The sequence below is a fragment of the Denticeps clupeoides genome, chromosome 7 (assembly GCF_900700375.1).
Source record: "Denticeps clupeoides chromosome 7, fDenClu1.1, whole genome shotgun sequence".
NCBI classification, from domain to species: Eukaryota; Metazoa; Chordata; class Actinopteri; order Clupeiformes; family Denticipitidae; genus Denticeps; species Denticeps clupeoides.
The window spans coordinates 5,025,677-5,044,896 of NC_041713.1; the positions used below are offsets into that span (position 1 = coordinate 5,025,677).

A 19,220-nucleotide genomic window follows, 5' to 3' on the forward strand; every position below is an offset into this window, starting at 1 on the left:
TTTGTGTGTTCTGTGTGTGTGTGTGTGTGTGTGCGTGCGTGCCCTCGTGTTGCTTGGGCATTCATTGATTGTGCAAAAGATTGTGCCGTTAGTGTGTTACAGGCTGTGCATATCTCCTCAGTTTGACCTTGAGGGTGTGCGTGTTGTCGCTCTTTCGTAACGAGATGCACGACAGGCACCATGACAACTGTCCCCTTCATGGCTCCTGTGGACAATTTATTCACTACGTTTTCAAAGAAGAGCTGAAGAAGTCCCGTTTGTACTGTGAGCCTGGGTCTGTGAAGATGGACATCCCGCTACTACAGAGTAGGGATGCATGATTATGGCCAAAATGGTAATCATGATTATTCTTATCAATGTTGTAATCGTGATTATTTATCACGATTATTTGCTATTTTAGGTAAAACACATTTTTATTTTAAACAAACAGTAAGTGAACAAGGCTTTCAGATTTTTTCCGGCTTAAGAGATGGCAGGTCTCTATGAAAATCCTTTTTTTAAAGATTTATTGTGAAAGACATCCATTTACCTTCTTGGAAAAATATAACTATAGACAGGACAAGTCTATAAACAGAGGCATTTTGTATAGAGTCATCGAGAACTATAGACGATGTACTAATTATGCAATATATAGAGGTGTCAGTACAGAAGCGGTGCCTTTCCTCTGGGGTGGGGGTGGGAAGAGAGATGCTCTGGTCTGTAACAATAAAAAACGTTATTTGTTGAAGACAAAATTTCGTAACTTACAAGATGATGAAATAAAATCTTACTCATGATATGTTCCGCATTGATTCTTTGTTCGCTTGTTATTATAGCCGTACGGGGCACAAAAGTCTGCAAGCATTTCTGACTCGTACCATCAGAGAAGCGCGATTGAGTGAGCTGATGTATATATCTTCTCGAATAGACAAGACAACATCACGATCACGATTAAAATTCGATTAATCGTGCAGCCCTAGTTCACGTGAAGAATTTCTTTACTAAAGTCAAATTAAAAACTGTGCAGCGCTCCTTCTCTATAGAAATCCCGCTGTGCTGTTTTACACTAGGTCACGTCTATGAAGTGTGTGTGTGTGTGTGTGTGTGTGTGTGTGGGTGTTTGTGCACAGGCTTGACTCACCCTGGAAACTCGTGTGTGGGCTTTGCCTCATTAAGTTCTGTGTGTCCGTCATCCCTGCGTTGCCGTGGTGACGGGCATTGACTCATGGAATGAGCCGAAGCTTCCACCGCTAGCAACGTTAACTACTGGAGGCTAATGGGTTTTAGCGCCGTGAACAGAAGAGGTCATTGCCGCGGCCATATTTCTTTTTTTTTTTTTAAAGATTAGCGCGGCTGGCTGCAACGTAGGAAACAAAACACAAAGAAACGGCGAGCGGTCCGTGCTCCAAATTAGTTTGCTAAGCCCGACGGGGCTCCGAGCGTCCCCGCTAACTAACTCTGAGGTCACCCTATACGCAGTCTACCAAAACGATCCCACTTAGCGATCTAATGGCGCCGTTAGTGCTGAGAGAGAAAAAAAGAGCTAATGATAACGGCTAGCCAGCTCGGTTTTCACGTCCATTAGAGCTGTTAGCTCCCAGGGGGAAATTATGCCGGTGGCCCGTTGAGCGGCCGCTGATGCCGCAGGGCTTCTCTGTGCGGAAAAGCCTTGAGATGAAGCAAGACCCTTTTCTTTGAAAGGAAACGGCACGGCGCGGCGCACGTCTGTTGGCTACGTGCTGGTTGAGCGTCCGGGGCGGACTGAGAAACCAGCCACCCGCTCGGCGCATCCTGTGTCGATGTGCGAGTGTTTGTGGTTGTGGATGTTGAGATGACGACGAGCTGAATGGTTATTGTGTGATGTGAAGACCCGCTGTCTTTTTTAGGCCTGGAAATTGCTTTTGTTTTTTTTTTTTTAGGACAGTTCGTGTTTTCGAGCTGCCTAAACGTTTCACTTTCATTCGTGCTAATTCACCGATTTCACGCTCGCTCCCGCCTTTCGAAGAACCGCTGGCCAACCTGCTTACACGAGTGGAATTTTCACCAGCACCCCCATACCCCCCACCTCCCTTTCCTCTTATTCCCAAGCTGGTCACCCTACAAGGGAGCTTTAGACAGCGCTAGGGTTCTTATGGTCATTAAAAGCATGGAAATGTCATCTTCTAGGTCCTGAACATGTTTTTGAATACGAAATAAACATATAAAGTCGTGGAAAAGTCGTTGAAATCTGATTGCCACGTTAATGTATAATATGGAGTACAGTAATACTGGCCTAGAAACGCTTAAACTACAACGTTTAAAACTAGTGCAGGTCTATAGTATCTTTGCTGGCTTTATGTAGTGAACATTATTTACATTTTCCCGAACCTCTGCAGGCACAGGTCTCCTTTTAAACGTCCTGTAAATTATGCCGGAAGCTGGGCCTAGGCCTGGGCTGCGCGAACGTGCTAAGTTGAGCTTTTTGGGGTTGTCATAAATTTGGTGACTTTTTTTCCAAATTCGTACAGAAATTTCGGAGAACACATGGTCATGAAGACGTGCCTCAGAGAAACTGAAGGGTCGCGGAAATTCTTCTGTAAAACTGCGCAAGAGCCCTGCCTAACGCACCACCCTTCCTCACCCCGTCCACGGTCAGTCCTCCCGAGATTCTTCTGAGTGTGGTGCCATTGGGAAGATATTGAGAGCCGGCTGCACCTGTATGGACGAGGGGGGTGTCTTCTGGAATGGTCGCTCGCATCGCGGTTTTGGCCCCCGCTCGTCTATCATTACCGCCCTGGTGGCTGCAATAACAGCTACCGGACTTAAAAAGGGGGGGACGGCCCATGCTTTTGTCACCGTCTGAAACTAGGCTACCATATCTTACGTGTCCCTACACTTATACACACTTTACACAGCGGCCACTGACCGAACTGTATGTATAATAACCATCCGTATATTATATATAACCTTTAAGTTGACCAGCTATACTTTTCATTGTCCCTTCCCCTGCTGTCCTCTCCTCTTCCACCTACACAACGACCACAACCCCCTCATCCGACCCTTCAAACCTCATCCCCTGAGACGACTTGTCTTCCTCCCTTCTCCCCTAAATCCTGGGGGTTTCCAAAAGCTGCGTTAATTTGCTCCGCGCCGTCTACGCCAGCAGGAGTTTGGCTACTACTTCCTTAATGTTTTCAAGATGCCTCCTCCTGATTTATGGAAACCCCCCCCCCCCCACCCCACCCCGACTCTGGCGGCCAACGGAGAGTTGAGTCTAATTTGCTGCGTGGGACCTGATGTCTGAGTCACTGGGCGACACTCGACTCGGGGGCTTTCTGTCCGCCGCGCACTCTCGCACCGCGGTCAGCGCCGGACGACTGAGGCTCCAGCGATCGAGCGCGTGTGCGTTTGAAACCGGTCTGGGCTGAGGTAGAACATCTTCCAGAGCATCAGGACCATCATGTTCACAACGCTGCTGCTCGGTGAGTAGGACGTGAGACGCGTTCTCTGTGCGGAGGGAGCGAAGCGGCTGGCCTCCGTGGCGGCGCGGCCTTGGCTATTTGTGGGAAGAGAAATGTTCTGGGGCTATTCAGCGTCTCCAAGGAGCATCACGGTGAGCTGGAAAAGACCAGAGAACGTGTAAGGTCAGAGCAGAAACCATTCTGAGGCGTGTGTGAGTGTGAGAGAGACGTATCATGGTTGGCTTCAGGCTCAAATTCTTCTCGGTCTTTTGCATTCGGAGTGTCTTTTCTATCCAAATGTATGTAAAAGAAATGTATGGCGTCATTATTTCTATGATTAGGTGCCTTTGAGAGATTAAAACAGTTGGATTGTAGTTATTAGCTGTGTGTGTGTGTGTGTGTGTGTGTGTGTGTGTGTGTGTGTGTGTGTGTGTGTGTGTGTCATAAAGTGAGAGAAAGATGAGGAGTCAGGGAGGATTTGGAAGATTATCACCCCCACAGTTCCCAAGCAGAACAAATGCAACGCACGTCTCTCAGGAGCAAACCCCACTCTTTATGTGTGTGTGTGTGTGTGTGTGTGTGTGAGTAAGAGATTGTGTGTTTGCATCATTTTCTCACATGTTTTCCTCATGAACTGTTGTGGGAATATTTTTTTTACTAAAAAAATCTCCGGTTTCCCTCCCCACTAATTCCTTCAGATCCGTTTGTAGCTTCTTCTTCTTCTGTCCCGTTCCTTGTGTCTTCTCTCACTCTTTGACCTCCCTCTGTTACAGGCAGTGGACTGGTGGGAAACTCGTCATCCTCCTTTATGGGCTCCTTCCTCGCCGGAGGATTGGGGTCGCCGGCCCCCCACCCCCCGCACCCCCCGAGAGCGCCGTCGTCACCTTCCTCTCCTTCCTTCCGCGGAGCGCCCCACTCCAGCGCATCGCAGATCTGGTTCCCTCACTCGCACGAAGGTCAGTCGACGGCGCTCCGTGTTTTGCCGATATCCGGAGGGCCGTCGGGGAGAAATACGAGTCGCGTGACCGGGGTCAGCAGAAAAAAAACCTTCTTTTATTGTTTTTGTTTAATGGGTGGTAGTAGCCTAGTGGGTAACACACTCGCCTATGAACCAGAAGACCCAGGTTCAAATCCCACTTACTACCACTGTGTCCCTGAGCAAGACACTTAACCCTAAGTTGCTCCAGGGGGGGGACTGTCCCCTGTACCTACTGACTGTTTGTCGCTCTGGATAAGGGCGTCTGATAAATGCTGTAAATGTAAATGTAATTGTTTTTAATATAGTCCACGCTTTAACGTGTGACTGGGCACAATGGAAGCATATATCAAATGCATAACCTGTCCATTATTAATGTAGCCCAGACGTAGAATGAATGAAGAGCAGGAGAACGAACTAGAAGCAGAAAGGAAGTACCCCTCTACGAGGCGAGCAGTATCGGCACGTCAGCCTACTTTCCCGTCTCGTTGGTCGTATTTTTGTCAGCACTTTCTCTCCCTGCGAACCGCCCGCCCGTTATCGGCGGCGGCAGGCCGCGCCGTGAAACGGGATTATGGCGCTGACTTCCCCGCTCGATTTGTAGGAGTGAGCGCGGGCGCGAGGGGCGAGAGTAAGCGGGGCGGGGCGCACCGTGAGCCGAGACAAAGCGGGCTCCCTAATTTCCCGAATCCTCAGGCCGGACCACGTCTGCACTCAGAAGCCCAGCGGGGGCGGCACCGGTCAAGCCGGCGGTGGGCCTCGGGACGAGCGGCCGCAGCAGCTGCGGTGGACCCGGGGGATTAGCGCGTCCCATTTCTCGTCCGCCTTTATTCCGCCCGCGTTTGCATCTTATCTTAGTCTCGCTTTTTTCCTTTGTGTCCCTTTCTCTCATTGTACTTCTTTGTTGGCCTCCCTTCTGTCAGCAGCTACAGGGTATCCTCGCTTCTCAGGGAGTCTCACTCACACCTTCCTTCCCATGGGCCCCTTGGATCACCATGCCAACAGTGGTGTCCTCTATGGACAGCACCGTTTCTATGACACCCAAAAAGGTAACTTAATACATGGGGCAAAGGGAGAAAAGCTCGTGTATGTCTGTCGATAACATTCCCGGTTATTGTTTTTTACCTTCAGAAAACTTCTATCTTAGAGGCCTGACATCACAGCCCATTATCCCTACCAAACACAGCATGCCACCGATATCTAGGGCGGGGCCAGAGGGAGGGGCCAATCTGAAGGGACTGAGGGAGGGTGGTCCAGAACGCATGGTACCACCTAGTAGGCAGAAGGAACCAATCAGCAACAAACAGGAAGCTAAGGACCGAAAGCAACACCCAACTCATCAGCTTCAGCAGACTCAGGCCCCGCCCCCAGCAAGCAACCAACATCAGCATCAACACTCCCAACACCAAACGCATATCCAACACCACCATCACCAGCACCATCAGCAGCACAGCCATCATCAACAAGTCCCTCATCTGCCAATCAGCAGGGAAGAGCACAGTGGGCACAGTGTCGCTGCCCCGCCCCCACAGGCCATAACCACACCCCTCAGTGCTTGTTTGCTCAACAGCAAATCTCCTAGTAACCACTGTGGGAGTCAAGGGGGGGCCAAGAGTTTTAGTTGTGGAGAGGGAGGAGGGGTACGATGCCGGGAGCGAGTGAGAGGGGAGATGAGGATAAGTGAGCAGCCAGGAGAGTGTGTACCTAGAGATCAAGCCATCCAGCACACACTCACATACCCCCTCCCACACTCACTGCCTGCCACCGGGACAGCTCACACTAGGAGCTTCCACTGCCTACAGTTTCACCCCCACAACCACTACAACCATGGCCACCCTGACCTCCTTTACCATCACTCAACCGGCCACCTGCCCAACCCACCCACTCCAGAACATGGGCCAGGTGCCACCACGAGGGACCCGAAAGCAACAGCACCTCCATTCGGGCAAACGGTGGTTCACCACGGCAACAAGAGCAACGTGTCTTTTCCACTGGGAAGCCCCGGCTGTCACATGTCAGGGAACGTGGCTGTCGGTGCCAAAGACAAGGGCCTGGAGAAGAGTGGCGCCAGTGAGGGACATCCACATGCCTGGCCCAGGAAGCAGATGCCGTGCAGAAAGGCAGAGAAGGGTCCAGACTGGAGCCTCAGTCAGCAGCCAGCTCACCTCCCACAGCAGCAGCACAGGCCCCTGCAGGCGTCCCCTGCCCGGTCACGCAGCGCAGACCCCGACCCCAGCAGAGCCCACCAGGCAAGCCAGCAGGCCAAAGCTTGCCACTCACAGCAGTTCTATGTCGGCCCCCAGCCCTACAGAGACTGCTCCCTTTCAGGTCCACTTCCCAACCTCTCACCCCTGCCTGGGAAGCCATTGGCACAGGATGTGAGGGTGGGCGGAGTCAGCTGCTCTCTACAGAGGGATGGGCAGAAGGTTGCTAGGATACGTCATCAGCAGCATGGAAGACCTGGGACGGAGACACCTGGTGCTGAAGCGACTCAAGCCAGTGGAGGTCATGACCCAAAGAGGAAGTTAGAGCTGACCCACAACCCTAACCACAACCATAACCACAGCCACAACCAGAACGCCGGTTCCACACACAATCACAGTCACAACCTGAACCACAACCCTAACCAGAACCCTAAATCCAACCACAACTCCACCCCAAATTCTCCATATGGCTACAGCAGACATGGCCACCAGCTGCCAGTAGTGCTGCCCTGGCCAACCCCGCCCCAGCATTCAGAAACTGGACGGCAGCACCAGGGATACATGGAGTCATTTGCCGCGGCTGCAGCTGGAGCTTCTCACCAGGCTCAGCCACCAATGGCTCCGCCAGCACCCCCACCTCCTCCAGCAGCTGGCGCCCCAACCTCTGCTTCTGTTCTGAGCCACAGGCCTCCCGCCCAAAGCTCTCCAGCAGACAACAGTGCCATACAGGGCCACCTGAAGTACAACAGCCAGCAGCAGCAGCAGCAGCAACCGCTTCATCTGCAGAAGAGCCCCTTTGGAGGCCTGGGAAGCCTGAAGGCCAGCTGCTCCTTACAGGGGAGCAAACCAGCCCTGGCGCCCAGGAGGGGCTCCACCAACGACAGCCAACGGCCAGACTGCGGGGGGCGGACTCGAGACGCGGGTGAGGTGGTCCACAACGACGGGGAGGTGCGACAGCCACCGGTGGGGATTGCCGTTGCTGTTGCGAGGCAAAGGGATCCCCCTTGCTGCCTAACGGACAGTCAGGGAAGAGGGAGGAGCCAGTCAACTATTAAAGGTACAACTGCTGAGTAGTAGTAATTATAATAACTTCAATTTGTACAGCACCTTTCTAGAAACCCAAGGTCACTTCACAGAGGTTAGCATTGGAGCCCAAAGGCATCGGTGAATAGATAGTTTCTCAGCAGGTTCTTGAAAATGTCCAGAGAAGAGGGACATTGTGGATGTCGAAGGGGAGTGTATTCCAGAGAGAAGGAGTCAAGGGAACTGAGGGATGGAGGGTAGTCCTTTGGTCTGAAGGATGGAGGGTAGTCCTTTGTCCTTGAACCGTAGACTCCAAGATGGGAGTCATCAGACCAGATAAATACTGAGGGGCCACAACATGGAGGCATTCGTATGGTTAGGAGGAGGATTCTGAAGGCGATATGAAATTTGACTGCTAACCAGTGCAGGTGGGCGGACCTCTGTGGATGAAGAGAAAGAGCATCCATTTATATCACAGAAGAAGCCACTCCCTTTCTGAAGCAGTGGCTTAGGAGCTAAAAGCAATAGTTCAGTTTTATTCTCACCCTGAGAAGATTAGAAGACGTCCCGGTTTTACTCTGGTTTTACAACCAGAGAGTTGACAGCCGTTGGAGGAGTTAGTGGAGGGCTTGGTGCAGCTGTGTTCCTCAGTTTCATTTTATTCATGAAGGCACCTTAAAGGTCCCCTATTATTTCACTCTGTGAGATTATTTAACATTAATGCAAGTTCCCCTACCCTGTCTATGGTCCTGCATTGGCTAGAAATGGTGATGGGTGTAAATGCTCTTTATTAGTTCTGTCACGCAAGACTCTGAAGAACCACTGACTCCTTCTCAACTTCCTCCTTGTCCCGCCTCTATTCCTCCTCATTTGCATTTAAAGCTACACATACCGTGTTGGGTGGAAATCTCATTGTGGCTAAAACTGCACCAAGGCTGAATTTTGGAAAGAGACTTCCTATACAGGATTAGGGGGACAACTAATGATATAAAAGCAACAAAAAAAAATTGTCAGGGGACCTTTAACCCTGTCATCTGGTGACTTTATTATCAGATTTATAAACATATTTATATTAGTCTTGTTTAATTTTTGCCATTTAATTTAGCACAAGCTTTGAGCTAGCGGTTGCATTTCTTTCCTGTTTATCCTGCTTTCTGCTTCTCTAGATCCTTCTGTTGAAGACGACAGAAGGAGAGCGAAGGAACATGTGGGACACAGGGACTCCTTTATCAGGTGAGCCTTCCTTACGTTTCTTGGTGATCTTTCACCCTTTTGCGTTAAGCTGTCAGCTTTCATCACACATCTGTCTTCTCAGGGATAACAAAGAAAGACTGGAATTCGCCAGGATCCATCCCTCCAACAGTTGCCATGGAGACTTCAGTTCTCATCTCATGGGGTCAGCCGGGCCGGCGGCTCTGCAAGAGCCCAGCGCACACGCTCACTCCGCTCACCACCACTGGATGGCACAGACTGGCAACCCCTCCCTCTGGATGTCTGGCCACTCCTACAGTCAGTATACAATGCAGTCTGTTGTCAAGAGAGATGATGCTACGGTGTGAGAACTTTGATTGGACGGCTATATGTGTTGATTAGGTTTTCATGGCTTGATATTTTACTTTTCATGCATTTGTTAAAATATGAGGTTCATGCCTGACCATCATAAAAACACTAATAGACGATGCAGAAGTAGCCTAGTGGGTAAGACACTCGTCTATGTACCAGATGACCACAAAGCCACAGGTTCAAACACCATTGTGTCTCTGACTGGTCCCTGTAACTACTGATAAGGGCATCTGCTAAATGCCATAAATATAAATGTAAACCTGTCTGTTTAAACTGCAAAGATCGTATCTAATTTATCTCCACATATGAGGCCTGAATTCATTCTGTAAAAATTTGAATCTATTGAGTCCACTTTTCCTATTCACACTGTCGTAAGGCAGATCAGAATTATGCGGAAACCGAGGAAAAAACGTATTTAGCCCTTGAGTGTAAATACTGCATGACATGCATGCTGATGCGAAGCTGTTCTGAGGTTGTTCTCACGTTTGCGCTGTTCCTCCTGCAGGCCTCGGCCACTCTGCTCTGCACCAGACTCTGCCTCCTGGCTTCCCCACAGCAGTGCCACCGCCACTGCAGCCAGTGCTGCCATTACCCCAGGACCCTCCTGCCCTGGTGATGCTGCCTTCGGAGCCTCCTGCCCACCCGCCATCTCACCTAGGTATGAGGGCTCTTCTGTTCTCGGCCCCTCGACACAGTCAGCTGTCCAGCTGTAACACACTGAAACACTTCCACAGCACACATCCTTTCCAGCTCTGACGGGAAGTACTCCCCCAAAATCTCTCCCTGGGGAAACATAAGTGGAATTAAATGAAATACAGCCATTCTGGGACACTAAAGGCGTGGGCTGAGAATTCCTAAACCACACACACAAACACACAAGAAGAGTTTTTCCCATAACCTATGAGATCGTGTCCCTGCCGGGAGCCATCATCAGACTCGTTGCCTCTCATGTCGTTTCTCACACTGAGAGTTGTGTGCGTGCGCATGTGAGTTCCTGTAACGTGTCTGAACTCCCTCTGTAGACGTGATGGACTCGTCGGCCCTGTGGCCCCCGGTGTTCCGGCATCAAGGCCCCGCTCACATCCAGCATCCCGCTGTGTTCTCCCGCCAGCAGTTACTGCGGCAGCAGGAGCTCTATGCCCTACAGCAGCAGCAGCAGCATCAGCAGCATCAGAACCAGCAGCAACACAGAAATGCCCACACGCAGGTAACACAAAATGCACATTCATGCACCTGAACACAGTTGTTTCGTAAACGCTGACCCCCCCCCCAGGATCCTCAGAATAGCCACTAGGGAGCGCCGCACTGCCACGGTAGTTTTTATGCTTGTTAACAGTGTATAGAATCAAATTTCTTCGCTACTTGTTATTTCTTGGTCGTTGGATATTTTTAGGAGAGCTTAATCTCTTCAGGCTTGTTTGACATACAGTAGGTTTGCCCAAACACCAAAACCTTTCCACAAATATGATTAGTAAGTTTTGTCTCGTGATTTTCACTATTCATAGCGCAGCAACTTGCTCCAATAAAACAGAAAAAAAAAAAACAATGGATGTTCTGTCATGCTAATTTAATGTGGCAAAATGTCAATGCCATAAAGAAGTAACAGAAGCTCATACTATCAGGCATATTAAAATGTTTGGTCCCTAACCCACAGACTCATTTATTTACAAATCATATGCTTCTTCGCAATGATTTACATTTTACATTTATGGCATTTATCAGACGCCCTTATCCAGAGCGACTTTCAATCAGTAGTTACAGGGACAGTCCCCCCTGGAGCAATTTAGGGTTACAATGGTAGTAAGCGGGATTTGAACCTGGGTCTTCTACTAACACCAATGATGCTTTTACCATGCTGTTTATAATCCATAGGGACATGCCCATATTTTAACATTATTTCTTATTTCTTCTAGAGTTATGTTAAAATGCATTCAAGACCCATAGTCTCCAGTTACTATCAACCTGTCAATGTTAACATGTGACGAATAGAAACCACAGAGACAGAACACTTTAATTTTATGTTCATAAATTATGAACATCAAATATATGTACATGCATTGGAACTGTTACAAATCTAGAAAAAAAAAACCTAATTTATTCGGGTTACTGCGTTCCACAGCAAGTCCAGAGAAAGCCTGAAGAGGGCACCGTGGAGCTGGAAGATATCCTGTCTGACACGCAGAGTCCTCCAGCCTCTGCGCCTTACTACAGCCAGCCCAACGCTGCTTCAGCCCACATCACGCCCTGCTGCCAGTCACCCTGTCTCCGGCCACACCCGCAAAGCACCCCGTCCACTCCCTGTCCTGCCCCCAGCCCTACGCCCTCCCAGCCTACAAAAACTGCAGAGCCACAAGGACAGCCGCCACAGGATTACCCACAATCCCTGGAGCCTGGTAATATACATTAAGATGTAGTGTGTCTCTGTGCAAAGTTCATGCAAGCAGACTGAAATTGACCATATTTCCCTCTGTCCAACAGACCTGCCTCCTGGGTACACTTTTCCACCAATTACAGCGTCTTACCGTGGTGGCCCCTCCCCCCAAGCCATTCAGTTGGCTGAGCCAGCAGACCTGAATGCCGTCCAGATTGAGCCTACTGAGCATGCCCCGCCCAATCTCTCCCACCTAGAAGAGGAGTTTGACTGTCAAGCAGTTGTGGGACCCCACCCGCATCAGCACGAGGATGAAAAGCTGGCGGCTGCTTCCACGGGAGGTGCGCCTTTGGAAGGTGTGGTTGTTGGATGCTGTGCTCCTATAGAGCATCACCCGTCCCCCCATCCCATCAGTACAGAGGTTACAGAAGAAATGACCCACAACCACCCTGCAATTATCCACGCGTCTCCAGTAACCTTTGACTCCACTGTGAACTCTGACCCTGCTGTGCCCTGTGAACCTGCTGAGATCTCAGTGATCTGCGACACCTTGGTGGACTCTGAACCCTCTGTTGCCTGTTCTGCATTGACCCCTGACCTCACTCATATCCCCGAGCCCTCCGTGACCTCAGACCTGATGGCAACCCCTGAAGCCCATGTGACCTGTATTCCACCTGTAACACCTGAGATGACCTTTGGTCCTCCTTCAGTTGGCTGTGAGGAGCAGAATGGGCGGGAAGAGCCGGAGGACAGGGCCAATGTGGAACGCGTTTCCCACGATGCACCATGTCTGGACAGCCCCATATCCAAGGAGACCTCCGCGTCTCTCAGCTGCTGGAGCCTGGAGCTTCTGATAGCGGCTGCCTTCTGTGGGGACGCGCCTCCACCCTCCCCAGCTCCGCCCACACCTGACCGCCGCCCGCACCGTGGCATGGAGCTGCTGAGTGAACTGGCGGAGCTGCGGTCACAGCAGCGCGTGAGCGACAGCGGCGAGGGTGAGAGGGCATCGCCGCCATCTTCATGTCGGGCTGGCAGGACCCAGTCCGACAGCCGTAAGAATATCGCTCAAAGCAAAGAGGAATAAAAAAATAAAAAAAACGTACATACAGAGCAGATTTGTAATGACAGAAGCTGCCATTTAGTTCAGGGACTCTGGAGGATTGTCTGTTAATTAGGCAATTAGCTGCGATTCACCGTGATTCCTCACGCGGTCCCGCGGGACGCTATTTAATGTGTCGGCTCCCATTACGAGAACCTCTCTTCATCTCGCGAGTAAATTATTGCTTTAGGATGAATATCAGAAGACTGTGGCCATCCCGTGCCCCGTCTACGCGTAAATCCCATTATCGTTTTTTTTCCCCCCTACCACGCCAGGTGATGAGCAGTTGACCTTTGACCTGCGTAGCCTGGCAACGCTGGCAGTAGCTCGCACCCTGGAGCTCGGTTCGGCGGAGAAGATGGGGGACGCTGGGAATCCTTCCTCGGCGCGGCGCACCCTTAATCTGCGGCGAAAATTTAGTTGGACCCCTCACCACGAGCCGGTAAAGCACACACACACACACACACACACACACACACACACACAGCACAGCATAACGACTTTATCACGGGTACCTTAATATATTATTTATATTAACTATGATATGACAATAATTGCAGCTCAGATGTCCACATGCTTGTGTCACGTGCAACACAACTAATCTTTCATTTCACATGAAATTAAGGAAAAAAAATCTGAAATTGAAGTTTGAACTAACAGAAGTGTCGTCGACCTCTGAGTCGAGTGTCACGTGTGCACGGTTCTGAACACTTATTACACCCCGCACTGCACCTCGTATACTCCGAGCCTCCAGTACTGCTCGCCTGGTCCCTCCATCTCTGAAGGTAAAAGGAAGACGCTCATCTAGACTCTTCTCCATCTTGGCCCCTCGGTGGTGGAATGAACTTCTCCTCGAGGTCAGAACAGCTCAGTCACTGAGCACCTTCAAACGACAGCTCAAGACCTTCCTCTTTAAAGAATATTTAGATTAAATTGTAACTTTCTTATTGTCGAACTTGTGTACAGAATTTACAACAGAGTGAATAAAAAGATTGTATTCATAGTTGGGGGTCCTAGTGAACCGGAATTGATCTCTTCATCGATGGTAACATGGAAGCACGTTGTAAGTCGCTCTGGATAAGGGCGTCTGCCAAATGCTGTAAATGTAAACACAATGCAATCTCTGCCTCTGATTGGCTTACGCTGACGTGAGTTCATTGACTTAACCAATTATTATAGCCACTTCATAAAAAGGGTGGAAATGTGGGTGCATTGGGGGGAATCTAAAAAAATGAGGAGAGCCACGGCAGCAGAGGCAGTAGGGGACCGATACACATCACATCACATCACTCTACACACACAAACAGCACGGTGAGCTGCACAATCTGCAAGTGTTAAAATTGAGTGACCAGATGTCCTATTTCCCCAGACACGTCCTCATTTTGAGGCCTGGAAATATACGTCCGGCCGGGTTTGCAGGAGGTTTTTGAGCGTCATGGGCATCCTGCATTCCATCTCACTTCCCCGCTTTCCTCCCCGCTCGCACTAGCCGAATCAACCTACGTGTAATTCCGAATGTCTTCTTCGCTGGACAGGAGGCATTTCATTCAAACAATGGCATTGCAATGCTGGTGTAGAATACCATGATTTTCTGAACAAACTAGCAAAACATTTATATCTTTTCAAAAAAACTAGCTGAAAAATGGGGCCTCGGCTGGGCTAATATGCATGTGCATGTGTGCGTGTGTGTTTGTGTGTGTGTGTGTGTGCGTGCCACTATAGGTGTGCCAAGCGAAGGCTGGCATGGAGGCGGTTGATGGACAGGAGCTCGCCATTCGGCTGAGGCTGGCCGAGTTACAGCAGCGTTACAGAGAAAAGCAGAGGGAGCTCGCCAAGCTGCAGCGGAAGGACGAAAACCAGTGAGCACCACCGCACCTTTTGTCCACGCTCTCTTGTACGCCGGCCCGGCGTTGACTGTAATGGCTGTTGTGCGCGCAGGAAGGAGGAAGCTCCCCGCAGCCCTGTTCGCCGGGGACCCGGCCGCCCCCGCAAGCGCCGGACCCCTACCAGCCCGGCGGCGCCAGCCGACGCGCCGAGGAAAGCAAAGTGAGTATTTAACATGAGGTGCTGACACAACAGCCGTTTTTTTTTTTTTTTTGCACTAAACATTTTGAGACTTTTGCCAACTTTGAGAATCCTGTTGTCTCGCTGGTTCGATGCTTTCACCGGTCGCTTGCCGTGAATTTTCCCGCTGGGAATTCTGTTTGGATAAAGCACTGTTGTCTTGTGACCGGCAGGCTGTTGGCTGCGGGCCTTTCCGTGGGCCGTAGCTCCCAGAGGAAGAGACGAAAACTGAGCGGCCAGAGCTTCGGACCTCTCGGCGCGGCAGAGGTACATTTTAAGGTTCGGACACGCCTTCTCGGCGGAGGCTGTGAACGCACATGACATATGACATATGACAATATAGTACATTTAACGGAAGAAAACAAAGATTCTTTAGAGTTGACCTCTCTTTACCTTCATGACTGCTCCGCACACAAGAAACATCCGTCCTCATTGTCTCGACTTCAGCAAGGACTGTGAAGGTCTCGGTTTTCTGAATGGGAGAGTCTTTTTCCTTTGTTTATTATGGCTTTTTGGTTTTGGTTGTGGGTGTTGTTGAGTAATTGAGTTTCTCTGTTTTATTCTAAAACAAAAATTCAAGAAGAAAAGACCCACAAATGAGTAGGTTTCTCAAAACCTTTGTAACAGAGACCACACAGAACCAAAAATAGAAAAACTTTTTTTGCAAGGTCCCCTATTAAGAAAATGTCACACTCTTGAGATTATTTAACATTAATACAAGTTCGTCTAGCCCGTCTATGGTCCTGCAGTGGCTAGAAATGGCGATAGGTGTGAAGCGTCTTATGTTGTCATAAGGGGAAAGGGTACCTCCCCTTTCTCATGCTTTGTCCGCCCCTCCCCTACAAAAGTAACTCCACGGACCACCATGGATTGAAATGTGCACAAATGTGAGTGTCCAGTTGGTTAATAATTTTTTACAAAACATCCTAATTGTCACGTCCATGTGGGCATGACGCGGCGGGTGAACGGAGAGGAGGACGAGGAGTGACGAGGAATGAAGGACGCTTTCACCTGACATCACGGAACAGGGGTTTAATGGTGAATCACAGGACAGGGGAGACATCCGAGACGAAGACACTAGTGAACACGGAACATAACTTCAAAGACCTGACAGCGGACAGAAACGAACAGGGCAGCTTTATACAATTAACACAGGTGAAAACGATTAGGGAACATTACACAGGACAACAATGAAACTCCGGTCCGGATCCTGATCCTGACCCGGACCGGAGTAACCCCCATTTCGGACCGGATCCTGACACTAATAGGGGACCTTTAAACTCTGCAACATCACTCACGCTTGTGTGACCTCACACAGAAAAGAAGCCGAGGCTCGACTGAGGCGTCGGCCGCGGACAAGCTTTCCAACACGGCCAACGAGTCCGAGGACCAAAGTGACACAGGTGACTACAGACACGCGTCACTTTTCACTGTGAGCCGTTTAATGTGTGTGTTTAAGACTAAAAATAGCCTTTCGGAATGTGTCCGCAGACAGCTGGCCAAGCCGGACAGAGCGCAAGAGCCCGCACAGGAGGAAGAGTACCGCTTCGTTGTCATCGTCCTCGCAGCTCTCCAGGGCCAGCCATCAGTCAGGCAGCAGACTGGGGGCGATGTCGCCCTCTGAGAGTCAGTCTTCAGCGCAGGGTGAGTCTTACCGTGACTGTGTGTCCCGAGGTGTTGTGGTTGTTAGCTGCTCCTCATTCAGATGTTTGTCATGTTCCCAGAAGAGGAGGAAGACGACAGCTACGACAGTGAGGATGAAAAGGACCTAAAAGCGCCTCCTTCCAGAGATTTCCCATCAGCCTCAGCTGTGGCCGAGCCTACCCCATCCTCTGTAGTGAAGCTGGAGGCTTATCAGAAAGCACAAAACAAAAGAGAAAGGCAACACTACGGTAAAATGCAACTGGAACAGGGTGACAGCTTGCAATATTGTAGATTAAAGTGAAATTGACGCCTCCTGGTGTACTGCAGGTCTGTGTGGCTCCGAAGGGGAAGTGAAGGTGAGGAGGAGGGCTCCCTACAGGCCAAGGGAGGTCGCCGCACCCCAGCGGAGAAGAGGAAGGCGGCGCCGCGAGCCGCCTGACCTCCTGACCTTTCCCAGCAGCAGAGAGAGGCTGGAGAGGGCTACACGCAGGAGCACGGCGCTGAAGGTCAGTGAAACAGAGGGCATCGTGGGTAATGTGGTTCAAGAGAATGTTTAAAAAAGCCCATTCACATGCACTTCTCTGCATTGTGGTGTTTCAGAGGAGAAGCAACTGGGCTCAACTCACCAGTGTGTCTCTGAGGAGTCAGAGGAGGAGAGGGAGGCCGGTGAGCAGAAAAGCACACAAGCTGCTCCTCACAGCTATAAACATGCGTGTGTGTTCATGTGTCATTTTCACTGCGACAGTGTCGAGCGGTGAGTCGGCTCCTCAAGTTTGGTTTGGCATCAGATGAAGACTTGGGCGAGGAGAGCAGCTTTTCAGAGGAGGAAGACCAGGGTAGGTACACACACATGTACAATGCTTTACTTTTGGAACTGTTTGTTGAAACCACATTGTGTGTGTTTTTTGAACAGTCCTCCCTAACTGTGTGCTGACCAAAGACCACCTAGCAGACGGCCTGAAGATCCTGATCTCCAAAGAGGACGAACTTCTCTACGCCGCTCGCGTCCACAAACTCCAAGTGCCAGATCTGTGTGTATCAGCCACCCTGAACCCTGCACCACAGCCGCTTGTGATAGAAGTCGAAAGGGACCTAGGTTCACAGCTGCCACATTTTCTTGAGTTCATCTCCACAACAACGAAAATAAAAAAAATCATCATTAAAAACATCATTATGTCTCCAAAAATGAAATTTCTGCTGTAGTACCCAGTAGTGCGGACTAATCAGATTACATCATAGCACAATTTTTTACAACTAAGGAAAACATGATATGTGAGAGTCAAATACATGCTGGGTGGTAGTATCCAATGAACCAGAAATCCACAAAGTTACAGGTTTAAACCCCACTTACTACCATTGTGTCCCTGAGTGTCTCCAGGGAAACTGTCCCTGTAACTACTGATGGTAAGTCACTCTGGATAAGTGCCGTTATGGTAAAGCCTCCATCCTTTCTGTATGCAGGTACAGTGTTCTCATTGAAGGAGAGCGAGGAGCTCAGCCCAGAATTTACGTGCAGGAACAGCTTCTGCATGGAGCGGTGCGTTCATATTCTCTGTGTGTGTGTGCACAATACGTTTTATCTTATACATCGAGATATTCACATCGCTAACAATCAACAATAACATTAAATAATAATATAAACTCTATTAATCATACAGTGGGGCTAAAGAGTATTTGGCAGCCACCAATTGTCCAAGTTGGCCCACTTGAGAGAGGTCGGAAATTTTTAGGAAATCACATTGTATGGTTTCTAAAGAATTTAATTGAAGAATTGTGCATAAGTATTTTGTATGTGTAGTATATAGTGTTCATGCCAAAGTTTTTTTTGCCCCACTATATATGGTACAGATCGTATTTATGTTCTAGCGTGGTTATTGTGCTAGACATAGAGAAATACTTCTATTCTTAGAACCAGGGAAAATTCCCTCAATTTTATCAATGTTCATATTTTAATACATTACCTGTGTAATATCTATTTAATATCATACTATAAATTTTAAGCAGTATTTTATTGATATGTAGTTGATATAATATAATATAATTGAGCTATTAGCTGCTGTTTTTTCCCTGAAGACTAAGGTAAGAATTGTTTGTTTGGTTCTGGAGGTTCTGGATGTGTGTCCTGAAAAGGAAGGGTCGCTGAAAGAGGGCACACGTGTGTGTGCATACTGGAGTGAGCGCAGCCATTGCCTGTACCCAGGCTATGTAGGCAAAGGTGAGGAACATCTGCATACTACATTCCACTTCATATATATATACACACACACACACACACACAAACACAATATGTGGGGTGATTTGTACTCAGAATTACTTACACAGGAGTTATTATGTGATTCTGTAGGAGTTGCAGGGACTTTTGGGAAGGTGGGCGGAGTCATGGTGGAGTTTGACGATGGAGACCGGGGCCGGATATCACTCCACAACATCCGTTTGCTGCCCCCTGGCTATCAGATCAAATGTGAGTCACATATCGCTGCTCTGCACATTAACGCAGTTATTTCATATAAATTCTGTACAAAGTGAATTCTACTCCCCATTGCTGTAGTGTTGGGCAGTGGTTGGCCTATCGGGTAAGGCCCACTGCTCCCCTAGAGTGATGAGTTAAAAGCAGAGAACACATTTTGTTGTGTGTAACGTGTGCTGTGTGACTTCACTTTCGCTTCACCTACAGATATACCACCAGAATGTCCCCTGCTGGATGACAAAGAAGTACTGGGACTGAGTCCATGTTCAGCTCCTGTCATTCAGAAGAAGGCTAGGCCAGGTAAGATCTGGTGCACCCAATGATTGGAAAGCTAAACAGAATGCAAACTTGCTTGCTGCTTGTGAGGACTGGGACTTTCTTGCTTAACAT

General features: G+C 49.4%; 1 protein-coding gene across 8 annotated transcripts in view; it reads left to right on the plus strand.

Annotated features, from left to right (window-relative positions):
- bahcc1a (BAH domain and coiled-coil containing 1a) overlaps positions 1 to 19,220 on the plus strand; it is a 30,564-nt gene that overhangs the window by 7,211 nt on the left and 4,133 nt on the right. For 4 of the 8 annotated variants that reach the window (XM_028986158.1, XM_028986151.1, XM_028986152.1 and 1 more), the window contains 24 exons: positions 4,193 to 4,375; positions 5,319 to 5,444; positions 5,527 to 7,656; positions 8,789 to 8,855; positions 8,938 to 9,131; positions 9,691 to 9,843; positions 10,208 to 10,392; positions 11,305 to 11,578; positions 11,664 to 12,551; positions 12,931 to 13,097; positions 14,378 to 14,514; positions 14,594 to 14,701; positions 14,893 to 14,998; positions 16,038 to 16,122; positions 16,211 to 16,363; positions 16,444 to 16,611; positions 16,691 to 16,869; positions 16,964 to 17,029; positions 17,109 to 17,199; positions 17,277 to 17,394; positions 17,825 to 17,900; positions 18,470 to 18,578; positions 18,708 to 18,824; positions 19,038 to 19,130. In XM_028986158.1, coding sequence (XP_028841991.1) covers positions 4,193 to 4,375; positions 5,319 to 5,444; positions 5,527 to 7,656; positions 8,789 to 8,855; positions 8,938 to 9,131; positions 9,691 to 9,843; positions 10,208 to 10,392; positions 11,305 to 11,578; positions 11,664 to 12,551; positions 12,931 to 13,097; positions 14,378 to 14,514; positions 14,594 to 14,701; positions 14,893 to 14,998; positions 16,038 to 16,122; positions 16,211 to 16,363; positions 16,444 to 16,611; positions 16,691 to 16,869; positions 16,964 to 17,029; positions 17,109 to 17,199; positions 17,277 to 17,394; positions 17,825 to 17,900; positions 18,470 to 18,578; positions 18,708 to 18,824; positions 19,038 to 19,130 — 5,973 coding nt within the window. Of the gene's footprint in view, positions 1 to 3,293; positions 3,441 to 4,192; positions 4,376 to 5,318; positions 5,445 to 5,526; positions 7,657 to 8,788; positions 8,856 to 8,937; positions 9,132 to 9,690; positions 9,844 to 10,207; positions 10,393 to 11,304; positions 11,579 to 11,663; positions 12,552 to 12,930; positions 13,098 to 14,377; positions 14,515 to 14,593; positions 14,702 to 14,892; positions 14,999 to 16,037; positions 16,123 to 16,210; positions 16,364 to 16,443; positions 16,612 to 16,690; positions 16,870 to 16,963; positions 17,030 to 17,108; positions 17,200 to 17,276; positions 17,395 to 17,824; positions 17,901 to 18,469; positions 18,579 to 18,707; positions 18,825 to 19,037; positions 19,131 to 19,220 lie in introns of those variants that run through there. The other 4 variants (XM_028986157.1, XM_028986153.1, XM_028986155.1 and 1 more) reach the window with 4 other exon arrangements.